Source organism: Rana temporaria, chromosome 4 (genome assembly GCF_905171775.1).
Source record: "Rana temporaria chromosome 4, aRanTem1.1, whole genome shotgun sequence".
Lineage (NCBI taxonomy): Eukaryota > Metazoa > Chordata > Amphibia > Anura > Ranidae > Rana > Rana temporaria.
The window spans coordinates 83,716,039-83,730,800 of NC_053492.1; the positions used below are offsets into that span (position 1 = coordinate 83,716,039).

At 41.2% G+C, this 14,762-nt stretch overlaps 1 protein-coding gene across 1 annotated transcript in view; it reads right to left on the bottom strand.

The window, feature by feature from the left end:
- Nucleotides 1-14,762, bottom strand: part of NBAS (NBAS subunit of NRZ tethering complex) — a 975,710-nt gene that overhangs the window by 536,348 nt on the left and 424,600 nt on the right. The window contains exon 32 of the mRNA XM_040348578.1: nucleotides 10,814-10,927. Within this exon, the coding sequence (XP_040204512.1) occupies nucleotides 10,814-10,927 (114 nt within the window). The remainder of the gene's footprint in view (nucleotides 1-10,813; nucleotides 10,928-14,762) is intronic.

Sequence of the window (14,762 nt, forward strand, 5' to 3'; positions counted from 1 at the left end):
GCACGTGGAGCCCGGTGAAGGCTTTGAACACTGTTCTACTGGGAATTTTAATTCATTTCACGTTTAAGCTTTAGGTAACTGCATTAGTACAAAGCAGGCAGAAGACAACACTTGCACCTGCCAAGCATGAGTAAACTAAATTGACGGGGCTACCAAAAATTAACATAATCCCCTCCTGGGTCTCCTATGTAGCAGTACTGTATCCAGCACTTGTGTTACCTCTGACCCGATGTTGTCCGAATGTTGCTTGCACAACCCTTAATATTGTCTGATAAAGGCAGGCATGCATACCAAGTTGTTCAGCTCAGTATACTCTTCCACAGCTAGTGTTTGATTACCTTGTATGTTTGAGCTCTGAACACAAACCTGTGCTTTGCCCATGAAGGGAAAATGAAGTTTAGTTTTAAATTTCTCTAATCCACTATCGCACATGGCCCATAAACTTACCTATACAAACACCCCACCCCAGCTTCTACTTACCCATGTACCAGATTCACATTTTGTGCAATGCTCAGGTTGAAATCCTGCGCTGCATCAGTCATGCCAACACACTGAGACCTCACAGACTTTGTACAGGCCCAGAAAGCGGCAAAGGTGTACTAGACACCTCCATACAAATCTAGTAGAGCTCAGTGAACAAGCATGGCAATTAAAAAGGATCATTTCTGACTGAGGAGAAGTATTACATATGGATATGGCTCAAGAAGAGAATTAAAGTAGAATTCAATTCCCTTGTATGATTTTGTACCTATCTCTAACCCTATAATAAGGCTTATCTACAGGTTCAGTAAATATCTCCTTAACGTGCACAGATTAGTGGTGACGGCGCACCACTGGAAGGCTTAGTTTTAAGGCAAGTCTGTCATAATGTGCTAGTATGCATTGCATATTAGCACATTATGACACAAACTGCTTTGTGCCTATTGTGTTTTATTTATTTTTTTAATGCTGTTTACTACTGCTTTAAGAAAGAAACTGGATGGGTGTTAGTGCAGGCTAATTTGGAAGGAACTGGATCAGAGGAATTTATTATACTAATTTATAATTACAGTTGTCCTTAAGGCCGGATTCACACCTATGTGAATTGGTTGCGGCTTAAACCGCATCCAATTCGCATAACATTATAAAATACATTGTGAACCAGCCTCAATGAGGCTGGTTCACATATGTGCGATGCATTCGCACTGCGCATTGCCGAAAAAACGCGTGCCTTCTCTAGACATTGCAGTGTGGATCAGGCGCAAATTCAGGCCCATTATCTTCTATGGGCACGCATCTGATTCGCACATGTGTTAATTTCTCTTCAGGATTTCTCTCATTCAGCTAAATACACTTCCCCCCTCCCCCTCCCCTCTCCCAGGTCTCCAAATTCGCATCTAAAACAGAACTGATCTGCTGAACAGTCGTCTTATCGCTCTGCAGAGATAAGAGAGCTGAAATTCGCACCGCACAAGTGTGAATCCGGCCTCAATGTTGCTCTCTTTTGCAGCATATATCAACCTTTCCATTGCTACAGGGAGAAAAGAAAATGCCTGGGTTCGGGGGAGCATGTAGCTTACTCTATTGCTCAACCCTGGTGATTGGCTCTGCACTGTGACTGGTAGCGTCTTCATCCCTGTGATTGGCCCTGCACCGTGACAGAGACTGGTAGTGCACTAATCCCTGTGATTGGCCCTACACCGTGACAAAGATTGGTTCAGTTCTCATCCCTTTGACTGGCCGCACAGTGTGACAAAGATTGGTAGAGTCATCATCCCTGTGATTGGACCTGCACCGTGACAAAGATTAGTAAAGTCCTCAACCCTGTGATTGGACCAGCACCTTGACAGAGTCCTCATCTCTGTGCAAGCATTGGCTAGAATGACTTGGACACAGGGCTGCCGTTCCTTTTCTTCCAGTAGATGAACAGTTATGATGGAGCAAAAAAACAACAGTAAACCAGTTCAGTAAGGAAAGGTTGTATTAAAGTGAACCTGTTGCTTTGCCCTTAATGGTCCACTTTAATTTTGTATTTTAAAAGTGAAGCGTAAAATAAATCTAATGGTTTTTACCATTCAGACATAAAAAAACTGGCTGTTAAAATTACACAGAAGACATGACCTTTATGTCAAGAGGATCAATTTTATTTTGTGTTATTTTATGTAGTGCAGCTCTGCTTGTTATATCCTGAATGTTGCCAGAACTTCTCTGACTTAAACATTAAGTTCACCTTTAAAAAAAAATGTAAATAATAAATGTCCCTTTTTTTGCAGGTAAAAAATTGTGCATTTATTATGTTTTCCCAAGAAGCCTGGAAAGTGCCTGTCACCAGGCTCCTGCAGACTCTCAGAATAGCTGTCTGCTCGTACCTCATACGGGGAGGCAGTTGCCTGAGAGCAGAAATGACAAGCTGTCAGCCACAATATATCTGATGGTACTTGTAGGCATTCATTCACAGGAAACTGTGAATGTGTGACGTGGCTGTGTGAGCTGAGCCACTTATGGCTGTTCTGTTTTCAAACTGTGATAAGGATTCAGGGGGGAGGACCCTCCACCCGCTGTCAAAGGGAGATGTGGGATGGGGGGTGTCAGAAGGCTGTGGATGCTGCAATATGTTGCAAGTTCCACCCTAAAAATGGGTGGAACATGTAGCATTTTACAGATGTGAACTTATCCTTTAAAGTGGTAGTAAAGTCTTTACTACCACTTTTACCTACAGGTAAGCCTATAATAAGGCTTACCTGTAGGTATAAAGAATATCTCCTAAACCTGTACGGTTTAGGAGATATTCCTCTTGCAATGCGCCGCCGATTGCAGCGGCACATGCGCATTGGGGATCCTCGGCTTAAGGCCCGGCAGCCGCCGAACCTTGCCGGAATGAAGTCTCCCGCGCGCGTGAGTGACATCGCCGCTCCAGCCAATCACAGCGATGGATCGGCGATACCCGGAAGACACGCTGAGGCAAGATGACATCTCGCTCGGTGTGGACCAGGCAAGTTCTCTACATCTCGTTCCAAGGTAAGTATTTCATAATGAGCTAGTATGCGGTGCATACTAGCTCATTATGTCTTTTGCCTTTCAGGTGTAAAAAATAAATAAAAAAATATTGCGGGTATACAACCGCTTTAAGGCCTGTATACGTTCAGGTTACTGTGACCCAGCATTACCTCCTCTCATTACAGCCTGAGTCACACATCCTACCAATGAGGGCTGTAGAACACATATTTTTCTACCAAGAAGCTGCCTAGCCAGAACTGCCTAAAAAACTTTAGAGGAAGAAGGGGGATTCTTGTGTCAGAACTTTCTTCTCTCCATATACAAGTCAATGGGAATGCAAAGCAGTTTGAAGCAGGTTGATGAAGCTTAGAAGTAGGGCTGCAACTAACGATTATTTTCATAATCGATTAGTTGGCCGATTATTGTTTCGATTAATCGAATAATCGGTTAATAACCTTTTTAAAAAAAAAAAAATTGCTGCGATTTATACATTTTTTTTTTTTTTTGGGCCAATTTGTTGTTGGGCAGATTAGAAAACATAAATTGCCACAAAAAATGTTTTTCTGCAGCTTCTCCATTGAAGTATATTGAACCAAAAATAGCACACAGCAGCTGAAAAAATCATGGATGTGAAACCATGTAAATGAACATAGTGGGGCAGATCCTCAAAGAAGTTACGCTGCCGTATCTATTGATACGCCGCGTAACTTCTATTTTGCTCCAGCGTATCTTTGTTTTGTATCCACAAAACAAGATACGCCTGAAGCTGGGCTAGATCCGACTGGCGTACGTCTTAGTACGCCGTCGGATCTAAGGTGCATATTTACACTTGCCGCTAGGTGGCGCTTCCGTCGAATTCCGCGTCGAGTATGCAAATTAGCTAGATATGCAAATCCACAAACGTACGTCCGGCAGATTTTTTTACGTTGTTTCCGTAAGGCTTTTTTTCAGCGTAAAGTTACCCCTGCTATATGAGGCGTACTCAATGTTAAGTATGGACGTCGTTCCCGCATTGCACGCCCTTACACCGCCAAAGTTACACTTGTTATACCTGAAGGGTTCCACATGTACTGGCACTTTAAGGCTGGCTCCACCCAGCAGTGATGACAAGGGTCAAGGGGTATAGTAGCCATCTTAGAGAGAGCACATGTAGAAAGCAGATAAGCTGTACTGTGCTGAGATGCATGTTGCAGTGTACAGCCTGTACTGAATAAACATCCATTGTTCCAGACCAGAGTCTTGTGTCCCTCACAACACAGAGGATATAACAACACTAAGCCGCCGTAACTTACGGCGCAAATTCTTTCAGGATAAGGAAAATACGCTGTAAGTTACGGCGGCGTAGTGTATCTGAGATACGGTACGCCGGACGCAACAATGCGCCACGCTACGTAGATCTGGCCCAGTGTGTTTCTGCAAAAAGCACAGAGGTGTTACCTAGGCCTGAGATGTTTAGTAACATAATGGGGGTTAAAAGAACTAAAATTAGTACAAAAAGAGCAAATAATCGCTACTGTAAGGGGTTAATTTTTTACTGTGGGACAGTGAAAGTAGAATTTACAGTACATATTTGCTCTTTTTGCACTGTAAAGGGCTATTTTTTTTTAAATGTTAACCCCATTATGTTACTGGCCGATTAATCGATTATGAAAATGGTAATCGATTAATTTCATAATCGATTAGTTGTTTCGGCCCTACTTAGAAGGAAGTCAAAAGGAGATCAACTGCAGGTCAAATGCCCTTTCAAAATTCTGTAAATCAGGCATGTCCAAAGTCCAGCATGCGTTCCAGTTTCGAATGGCCCGCCTGGCAATTTGGACATCTTTTGTGACCCGCGACGAATCCCCGAATGCCGAGGGCCACAAAAGTTATACATGCTGGTTGCCTTGGAGGGGACAGGGAGGAGGCGAGACAAATGCCATACATACAGGTGAATTTCCTGTTTGCATGGCGGCCTCTGTAATAGAAGTCATGTCTCCTGCGCTGCCATTGGATGACTGTTTAGTCCATCATAAGAGGCGGGACTTTGTATTAATGAAAACAGATTCTGCTGTATGTAATCTGTTGGCGCTCGTCCCGGCCCCTCCCTGTCCCATCCGAGGTTGCAGATGGGCATCAATCAGGCTGCACTGATGGCAATGGTGTGTCTGCATTCATGGAACTGGGGGTGCTGCATTCATGGCAACGGTGGGTCTGCATTCATGGCAACGGTGGGTCTGCATTCATGGCAACGGTGGGTCTGCATTCATGGCAACGGTGGGTCTGCATTCATGGCAACGGTGGGTCTGCATTCATGGCAACGGTGGGTCCTGGCAATAGGGGTGCTGCATTAATGGCAACGGTGGGGCTGTCGATGGGCACTGACCCTTATTTTGTGTCACAGTCCTTTATTTAACATTTTAATTTTTTTTTCCTGAAACTTCCCTCTTAAGTGAAGGTGCGTGTTATATGCAAATAAATACGCTATAGGCAAATATCACGCCCAAGCTCATCTCTTCACCACACACAGCCACAAAGGCAAGATAATTCTCGTTGGGCAGTGTATTAGTGCTCGGATGAACACACTTAGACCAAATTTAACAGTTCAAATAATGTCACTCAAAATGGTTGGCCCTCACGCACGTTCACTTCATCAAATCTGGCCCTCTTTCAAAAAAGTTTGGACACCCCTCCTGTAAATTATTTCCTAAAGTGTGTCAAATGAATACCGAATGCACCTGAAGATGAGCTGCATTTCTCCACTAACACAAACCCAAAGTTTTTGAGCATAATAAAAGTTAATGACAGGGTCCCTTTAATCACATAGATGCTAATTACTTTTTGCAATTTAAGCTGCTGAAATTCCCTTTAGATAAGTATGAGCAACAAGATAACAGTTTGGATTTATGGCTCACTTTCAATAATTTTTATTGATCGCAATTTTAAACAATAGAAAAGTATTGGATTGAAGCAAATGTAACAGGAGTACAGACAACTATACAAAGCTTAACATCGCAGGGTGTTTGTCTCAGCCGAATAGTCATGCTTGTATAAAAATAAGTTGGAGCTTCATAATGGTTAGCTCAAACTGATGGACACTAATGCCTTGTTTCCACTGAACGGAACGGTTCGGGTCAGTAGATTTGAAACGGCTTAGAACGGACCGGCCTATTCTCGTGAGCGTTTCCACTGCAAATCGGACCGTCGGGACCATACAGGATTTAGAAAAAATGCCTAGCACGTCCACCAATCAGTGGAATGTATTGCATCTCCGCCCTAATGGAACCGTTCCATTTTCTATGGCCCCACATCTGAAGCAGGACCCAGAATGGTCCGGTACGGTTCGGTTTTATGGCACACTTTCATAATGGAAACACCCAAAATAGCGTACCGAACCGAACCGATCCACTCAGTGGAAACGAGGCATTAGTTTGCTAAAGCATGCATTGTAAGCAACTGCTTTGTTATACTTGTTTTATCTATTTTCCACTCTGTATTGCATCTCCGTACTACTGATCTCCAGCAGCCTTTCTACAGCCACATCTCGTCGGAATGAATGGACTCCAGTGACAGCTTCATTGTACATGGCAGGTCTTTTGTTGACCTTGCCTGCATAATGCGTGTTAACACAGATACAGGTAGTGTGCATTGAAAGCCTGTGTTACAGGCTGACAACATAGGAGCACAACAGGGACAGAGTGCTGTCACACTATAACAGAACATTACTGAAGGAGGACCATAATGGCAGGATCAACAATTAATAGTTTAATGAAGTTGTAGATTCATAAATATTGGAAATAACCTTTAAAATATTTTTTAAATGCTAATTTTGGTGATTGGGATCACATTCACTTTAATTGGATATCAAACTTCAATTTTTGACAGCACTGCAACCAATCAATTCTATGCATCAGGTTTTCAACAAACAAGCACACTTTTGCTAGTTAAGCTTCTGTATCTGCAGTGTTCCTTCTGCCTCCACTTCCCAGGGAGCACAGTGACAGGCTCCTCTTCTTTCTTTCCTCCATCCAGCCGGGTAGAAAACACAGGAGGCTGAGTCAGCAGGAGCTGCTGTGTGCTTATTGTGGTGCTACAGGTAAATTATGCAAGCCACCTCTCTTGTAAAGTATTTTTGTGAGCGCTAGGGTGAAGAGGCAGATCTCATGCATAATAGTATACCTATTAAAGCAATGTTTGGAGTAACAAACTATTTTGCCAATCAATGATAAAAGGTCCAAATTACTACAATTTGCAGCTCCATTATTTAGCATAATTTAGCAGATTAGAAACCGAAAAAAAAAATCCCAGGTGAAATAAAAATAAAAATGCATTGACCGTTAAATGATAAAATAAAAATAAAAAAACAGCTCTTGCTGCAATATTCACCTTTAAAAGAAAAGTTCAGGTTTTACAAGAAAAAAAATGTATACTCACCTATGTGGCTACAGCATCAATCCAATGCTGCATCTGTCCCCTGCTGTATCTGCAAGGAGGACAAAGCGATCAAATACCATTGATCACTCAGTCCCGTCCCCCCCCCCTCGCTCTGAGCAGAGAGCTGCGACTGTCAGTTGCCGGTTCTCTGCTTTGCCTATGCAGGGGAGAGGAAGTATCTGGCTCAATGTCCCAGCGGTGGAGCCGAGAGGCTGAGCCAGCTGCCAGTCAAGGCATCTGGGTGGATTCCAAATGTAAAGTTGGGATCTTTCCCTAGTCTGGACCTGCTGAGTGACATCATCGACAGCTGGCTTTAGCATTCTGTCAGCTGAAATGGGACACAGCAGCACAGGACTAAGTGCACTCCTGTGACTTACAGGAAAAGTTTAGTCCAAAAAAAAGTTCCCCAGCAGTACTTTTTTCTGTCCTCAGTCCGACAGACAGAATCAGTTAACCCATTATCTCTGAGCCAAAGTTGTCCTACAACAGCCCCCAGCATGTGACTGGACAGTGATAGAAGAAGCAGCACAGTGTTCTTTTTTCTGCTGCTATGATTTCCCTATCAACATATTTCTTGTTAGCACTGCAGTCCTGCTGTACAGGTACTGCTTGCATTAAAACAGTAACTTTGATGTTGCATTAGTGATTACAGAGCTGCATTAATTTGTCTTTAATTGAACAGTGTTTCTCAACTCTAGTCCTCAAGGCGCCGCAACAGGTAATTTTTTCAGGATTCCCCTCAGATGAAATGGTAATTACTAAGGCAGATAAACTGATCAAATCACCTGTGCAAAATAATGGAAAACCTGGAAACATGACCTGTTGGGGCGCCTTGAGGACTGGATTTGAGCAACACTGGCTTAGAGGACCAAGACGGTACATTAATTAACCACTTCAGACCCCGGAAGGTTTTACCATCTTCATGACCAGGCCATATCTTTTCAAAATTACACTGCGTTACACTAACTAATAATTGTGTGGCCGTGAGACACTGTACCCAAATAAAAATTATGTCCTTTTTTTCCCCACAAATAAGGCTTTATTTTGGTGGTATTTGATAACGTCTTCGGTTTTTATTAAAAAATAAATAAACCGACATTTTAGAAAAAAAATTAAAAATTTACTATATCACACATCCAATAAAAAAAAATCCTTATAGGCAGGCTAAACGTCTACTTTAAAGGCACATGCAATGTTCTTCCCAGGTCTTCATTATTATAAGTACCCAAAACAATTTAACAGAGTCATGGAGAAGTCAGCAAAAAGCAGGTTGATGTCTGATGTACAAGAATCTCTCCTTAACAGCCCAAAATTAACTATCCAAGACCACTATGTGGGAAAAGAAGGCAAAGGCGGCTATTTATTTTACTCTGCATGGTGTTTTACAGCTACAGATCAAAATATAGCTCTCTACCATCCTTCCTCTAAAACTTCCCAAGAAATGAGCAGCCTCTAGAACTTGGCAACAAGTAAACAATCACATTTATTAAGCCCACAGCTACAGAATTCTGGTAGAAGAAAATTAATCAATAGTTTAGTCTTTCCTCTGGCATCGGGAGCACACCACCACAGAAAGAAATTAGTTACAGCTGAGTTGCAGCTAAAAGATAGAGAATTTATCTAAGAGCTCTACGGGCAATCATTACCAGCGTGCACTGGTGCAATAAGCCGGCCGATGCTCCCCGTCAGGCCTATGTGTGAATGCAGTGAAATATTAATGTGATACTAGGAAAGAAATATGCCCTGGATTCCTAAGTTTTAGATAAACCCTTAGGCCTCGTACACACGATAGGTTAAACAGAGGACAACGGTCTGATGGACCGTTTTCAACGGTCTGATGGACCGTTTTCATCGGTCAAAACCGATCGTGTGTGGGCCCCATCGGTTATTTAACCATCGGTTAAAAAAAAGCCAACTTGCTTTAAATTTAACTGATGGATTCCTAACCGATGGGAAAAAAACGATCGTTAGTAGGCACAACCATCGGTTAAAAATCCATGCATGCTCAGAATCAAGTCGATGCATGCTTGGAAGCATTGAACTTCGCATGTCGTTGTGTTTTACGTCACCGCGTTCTGACACGATCGTTTTTTTTTAACCGATGGTGTGTAGGCGCGACGGACCATCAGTCAGCTTCATCGGTTAACCGGTCCGTTTTTTAATAGCCCGAGTGCTGATAAACAATGAGGACCCATTCACACTTGTGCATGTTGGAAATACTTGCATTAATGTGCAGGACCACATGCACAAGCTCACAATGTGTGGTGTGGTAGCATTCATTGATAGTGGCATCCCGATGCAATATATAGTACAATGCAACATTGCAGCGACCCTGTATCCAAATAATATTGATGTATTTTTTTCCCACAAATAGAGCTTTCTTTTGGTGGTATACGATCACCTCTGCATTTTTCGATTGTTTGCACTAAAAACAAAAACAGATCGATGATTTGGAAAAAAATTATATATATATATATATATATATATATATATATATATATAATTTATTTTTTTTACTTTCTACTTATAATACATATCCAATAAAAAATTAAAAAACAAAACAAATTTCTTCATAAGTTTAGGCCAATATGTAAATTTTTAAGTAAAAAAAAATCCCAATAAGCGTATATTGATTGGTTTGCGCAAAAGTTATATTGTCTACAAACTATGGGATATTTTTTATGGAGTTTTGTATTTATTTGTTTAGTAGTAATGGCAGCGATCAGTTATTTTTAGTGGGACTGCGACATTGCGGCGGACAAATCAGACATCTGACACGTTTTTGGGGAACCAGTGACATTATTACAGTGATCAGTGCTAAAAATATACACTGTTACTGTAATAATGACACTGACAGTGAAGGGTTGACGCCAGGGGTGATCAAAGGGTTAAGTGTGTCCCTAGGGGATGCCAACTGTGTGGGAGATGGACTGACTGTTTAGGCAGAGAGATCCGTGATCATGCTTAGCAGGAATACAAAATCTCTCTGTTTATACCTGACAGGATGGCAATCTGCCTCGTTTATATTGGCCGATCACGGTCCTGTCTCTCTGGGGAGCGATTGCGGGTGGCAGACGGACAAAAAAGATGTACATATTTACCTAATTTCAGCCTGCTCCAGTCCGGTCATGTGATACAGCTCCCCTGTGTAATGGCAACAGCTGGGAAAACTGGGAATGATGACATTGGCCACAGGTTCCGATGTCCCTGTACCTACCACTGGCTGACAGGGGAAATGGATCATATGAATGGACTGGAACTGGCTGAAAATAGGTATGTATATCCACATCTTTTTTACACAGGTTAGTTGGTATAAGTTAACACCTAAAACAAATATAATGAAAATAAATCTACCATGCTATTAATACCTCCAATTCAATTACAAATTGTATTGTGTGTCCTTTATTAGACCTGAAAAATGTACCTGCAACTCTCAGCAGATGAGCCAGTGACAGTAGCTTGGATGCCTGCTTGTAGCTGGTGGAAGACTGAGAAATACACTTCTTGATGAGGCTAAGGCGATCGGAACACAAACGCACTGCAATGACAAAGAGCAAAAACAAAGATTACATCAAGGCCCCCCATAAACTATGTCAAAGTTCTCTGCTAAGCGCAAATTGTTGGAATTGGCCACATATACCCAATGCAATTGTAGAATACCAACCGTTTCTGTCAGTGATTTTTCCATACCTAGAACAGTCACACAAATGCAGAATAATTCAATATATTAGAAGCTTTACTGGACCACTTCTTATGCCGCGTACACACGGTCGTTTTTTGTCTTGTAAAAAAACGTTGTTTTTTTCTCATGAAAAAAAAAACAACGTTTTTCAAACTTCATTTTAAAAAACAACGTTGCCTACACACCATCGTTTTTTCAAAATGCTCTAGCAAAGAGCGGTTATGTTCAGCACATACGGCGGCACTCTGTTCCATTCAAGCTCGCGTCAAAACTTGCTTCTGAGCATGTGCGGGTTTAAAAACGTTGTTTTAAACGTCGTTTTAGCCCACACACGATCATTTTTATGACACAAAAAAATGACGTTTTGAAAAACGACATAAAACATTGAAGCATGTTCGATTTATTTATTTTTTGTTGTTTTTAAGAAGACATAAAACAGTGTTTTCCCCACACACGATCATTTTAAATGACGTTTTTAAAAATGACGTTTTTTTTCCATCACAAAAAACGACCATGTGTACGCGGCATTATTGTACAAAGGTCCTGCCATAAGCAAAATTTATCATAGCCGAGTATTTGTTTTAAAATATATAGCAACACACTGCACCCTTTTAATACCAGAAGCACAGAAATCTATAGAGCAGGCAATGTGAAATGATACAAAATATTAAAAGCTACAGACTTCTAATGATAAAAAAAGAAAAGATATAGCCTAGACTGGACTGCTTTAATACTCAGTCAAATAGAAAACACATTAACAACAACCTATTTTTGCAGACGCCCTTCAGGGCTGGCAAGTTGTAGAAAACTCCAAAGATCTCCATACAATTTTAAAGTCTGTTTAAAGAAGTTTTTATGCATGTGGGAGAAAGTTAAGAGACCAGAAGCTATAACAAGCCCAATATCGCTCAATCCAGCCATTTCCATTAATTCAAGTATAATTAAATGCAATTGGATGAGTGGAGAGTGATTATAAAAGATTTGTATTACTGTCTGTGCCCCCTGTTAAGAAGATGCACCCTCTCCATTTGTCCTGTTTACCATCATCATTGAAAGTAAAAGAAAATGCCAAATTTTGGGTTATCCCCAGAAAAGTAATAGAGGGGAAATCTTGCAATGGTGACACTAGTTCTGGTAACCTGGGGGTCCACAAGAGATTCTTTTAATTTGTGGTAATTTCTCCTCACTTCCTGTTTGGCTATAGGACAGGAAGTGAAGGAAAATCTCTGCAATGGAACACAATGGCAAAAAAAAAAAAAAAAAATGACAGGGGTTTGCTTTATACAAAATGAAAAAAAAAAAAATCTTTGCCTATAGTTCTACTTTAGGACTGTGGGTAGCTCAACTAGCCCATATGGATAATATTTGGTCCGACTGTTTTGGAGGACCTTCACACCTCATAGCTGGTACTTTTTTCTGATCTGAGAGATCATATCTAAAACAAAATCTTACTGTGTGTGGTCGGCTTTGAACCTCATCTCATAAAACAAATATACTTTATTTTCTAATTTGGTAAAAGGTATCAGGTGTCCGTATCTGCTTGGAGAAGGATCTGTTAGTAAGGCCCCTTTCATACGGGGCAGTGGAGGTGCGGTGACGGTATAGCGGCGCGATTTTTAGTGCCGCTATACCGTCGTATTTACAACGATATTAGGCCGAAAAAGCATTGCGGGAAGTATTATCGCGGTTTCCCATTGATTTAAGCTGGAAGGAGCGGTATAGGAGCGGTAAACACCCCTCTCCTATACCGCTCCAAAGATGCGGCTAGCAGGACTTTTGGAGCGGTCCTTCTAGTGCACCGCTTCAGTGTGAAAGCCTTCGGGTTTTTACATTGAAGCCTGCAGGGCATGATTTTTTAAGGCAGTATAGCAGTGCTATTTCTAGCGCTGAACCGCCTGAAAAATGTGTCAGCGTGAAAGGGGTCTAAATGTGAGATTGACTTTTACAGTCTTCAAGGCAACCACAATTTAATCATAATGCTTAACCTTTTTTCCAAGATACAAATACAACTTTAATTAATGAAGAGTTCTTGAACAGAGAAGAAAATTAATTCTAGCAGAACCTAATAAGAGAACACGAAGGGCTCGTTCTCACCAGCCTGGAAGATGCTGGTGACACTTCACTCAACTCTATGCACCACAGAGTGGTGTGACATGCTGTGATGTGTCAACTGCATAACAATGCATACAAGTTGTTATTTGTATGCACCAGACACCATCACACATGTATGGTATAAAAAGGGCACATTGCAAACTAATGTTGTCTATGTGTCCCCAAATTGAGCCTGTGTTGATCTATGTAGATCAACAGACATAGAATAAATGAGTCCCAATGGCCCATGCTTAAAAGAGAAGTATTGAATTTGTATTTATTTTTTATTTTGGAATCATACTCACCTAGGTGGATGCAGAATGTGGTTCTCAGAGGTCCCTAAGCAGAGAGCTGGTGACTGTCAGTCACCAGCTCTCTGATCTGGCTGCCTGCCCCATGCTCACTGGAGTTCTGAGCTGTGGAGGGGGTGGGAGTGGCTGGCTCAGCCTCTCAGGGGCTTGCTTAGAGGCTGAGCAAGGTGCTGGTCCAAGCTCCTAGGTGGATCCCGCCCATATGGTTGCAATCTTTCCCATGCCTGGACCAGCTCTGTGACTTCAGCCTGCTGTCTGCTGAAAACGGGTCACAGGTGTGCAGAACAAACTGCACTGCTGTGATCCACAGGAGAAGTACAAATAAATGAGCTTAGGCTGTAGTTCTCCTTTAAAATCTTTATGCTCCCTTTAGCACCTGACCCCAATTTACTCACCTTAGTGACATGTACAAAGCAACAGGAGGAGCATAATACCATGCTGCAGAAGAGTTTCTTTGTAAGGGTTCCAGTGTTAATTGTGAAGGCAGTTTTGTCCCAAATAAATAGTCGGTGTCTTGGAAGTGAAAAAAATATATAAATATATATATATATATATATATATATATATATATATATATATAGAGAGAGAGAGAGAGAGAGAGAGAGAGAGAGAGAGAGAGATAGAGAGAGAGAGAGAGAGAGAGAGATAGAGAGAGAGAGAGAACACTCTTGTGGGCAGGGCCCTCTCAACCCCCTTGTTGTATTTTAACTGTACTGTCTCACTTTTTGTTAAGTGTTGTGCACACAGCTGGCACTATATTAATCCTGTATAATTATAATATTAAATGTGAATCTAGATCCCGTGGAAGATGAAGAAACCCTAATTAAAAGATAGAGCTGGTACTAAACAGGCAGTACTTGCATCTTCCACAGTCCATGATTTGTAGTGGGCACAACAGGGTCAAAGATAGAGTAAGGACATGGCATTAATCCTGATAGACCGTGCTCAACCCTGATCCTCAAGGGCTGCAAACAAAGCATATTTTATTTGATAATTTACACCAGGTGTGCCCAACCTTTTTGAACTTCCTGGGCCACATTGGAAGAAGAGGAAATGTCTTGAGCCACACATAAAATACACTAATAATAAAAATAGCCGATAAAGAGGAAAAGTCGGACAGACAACTGAAATTGCTAATGTACCTATCTGAGTAATAAAAAATCATTATATATATATATATATATATATATATATATATATATATATATATATATATATATATATATATATATATATATATATGTTATAAAAGTAAAACAGGGCAACAGAAAATTAGTGCAATATTTTAC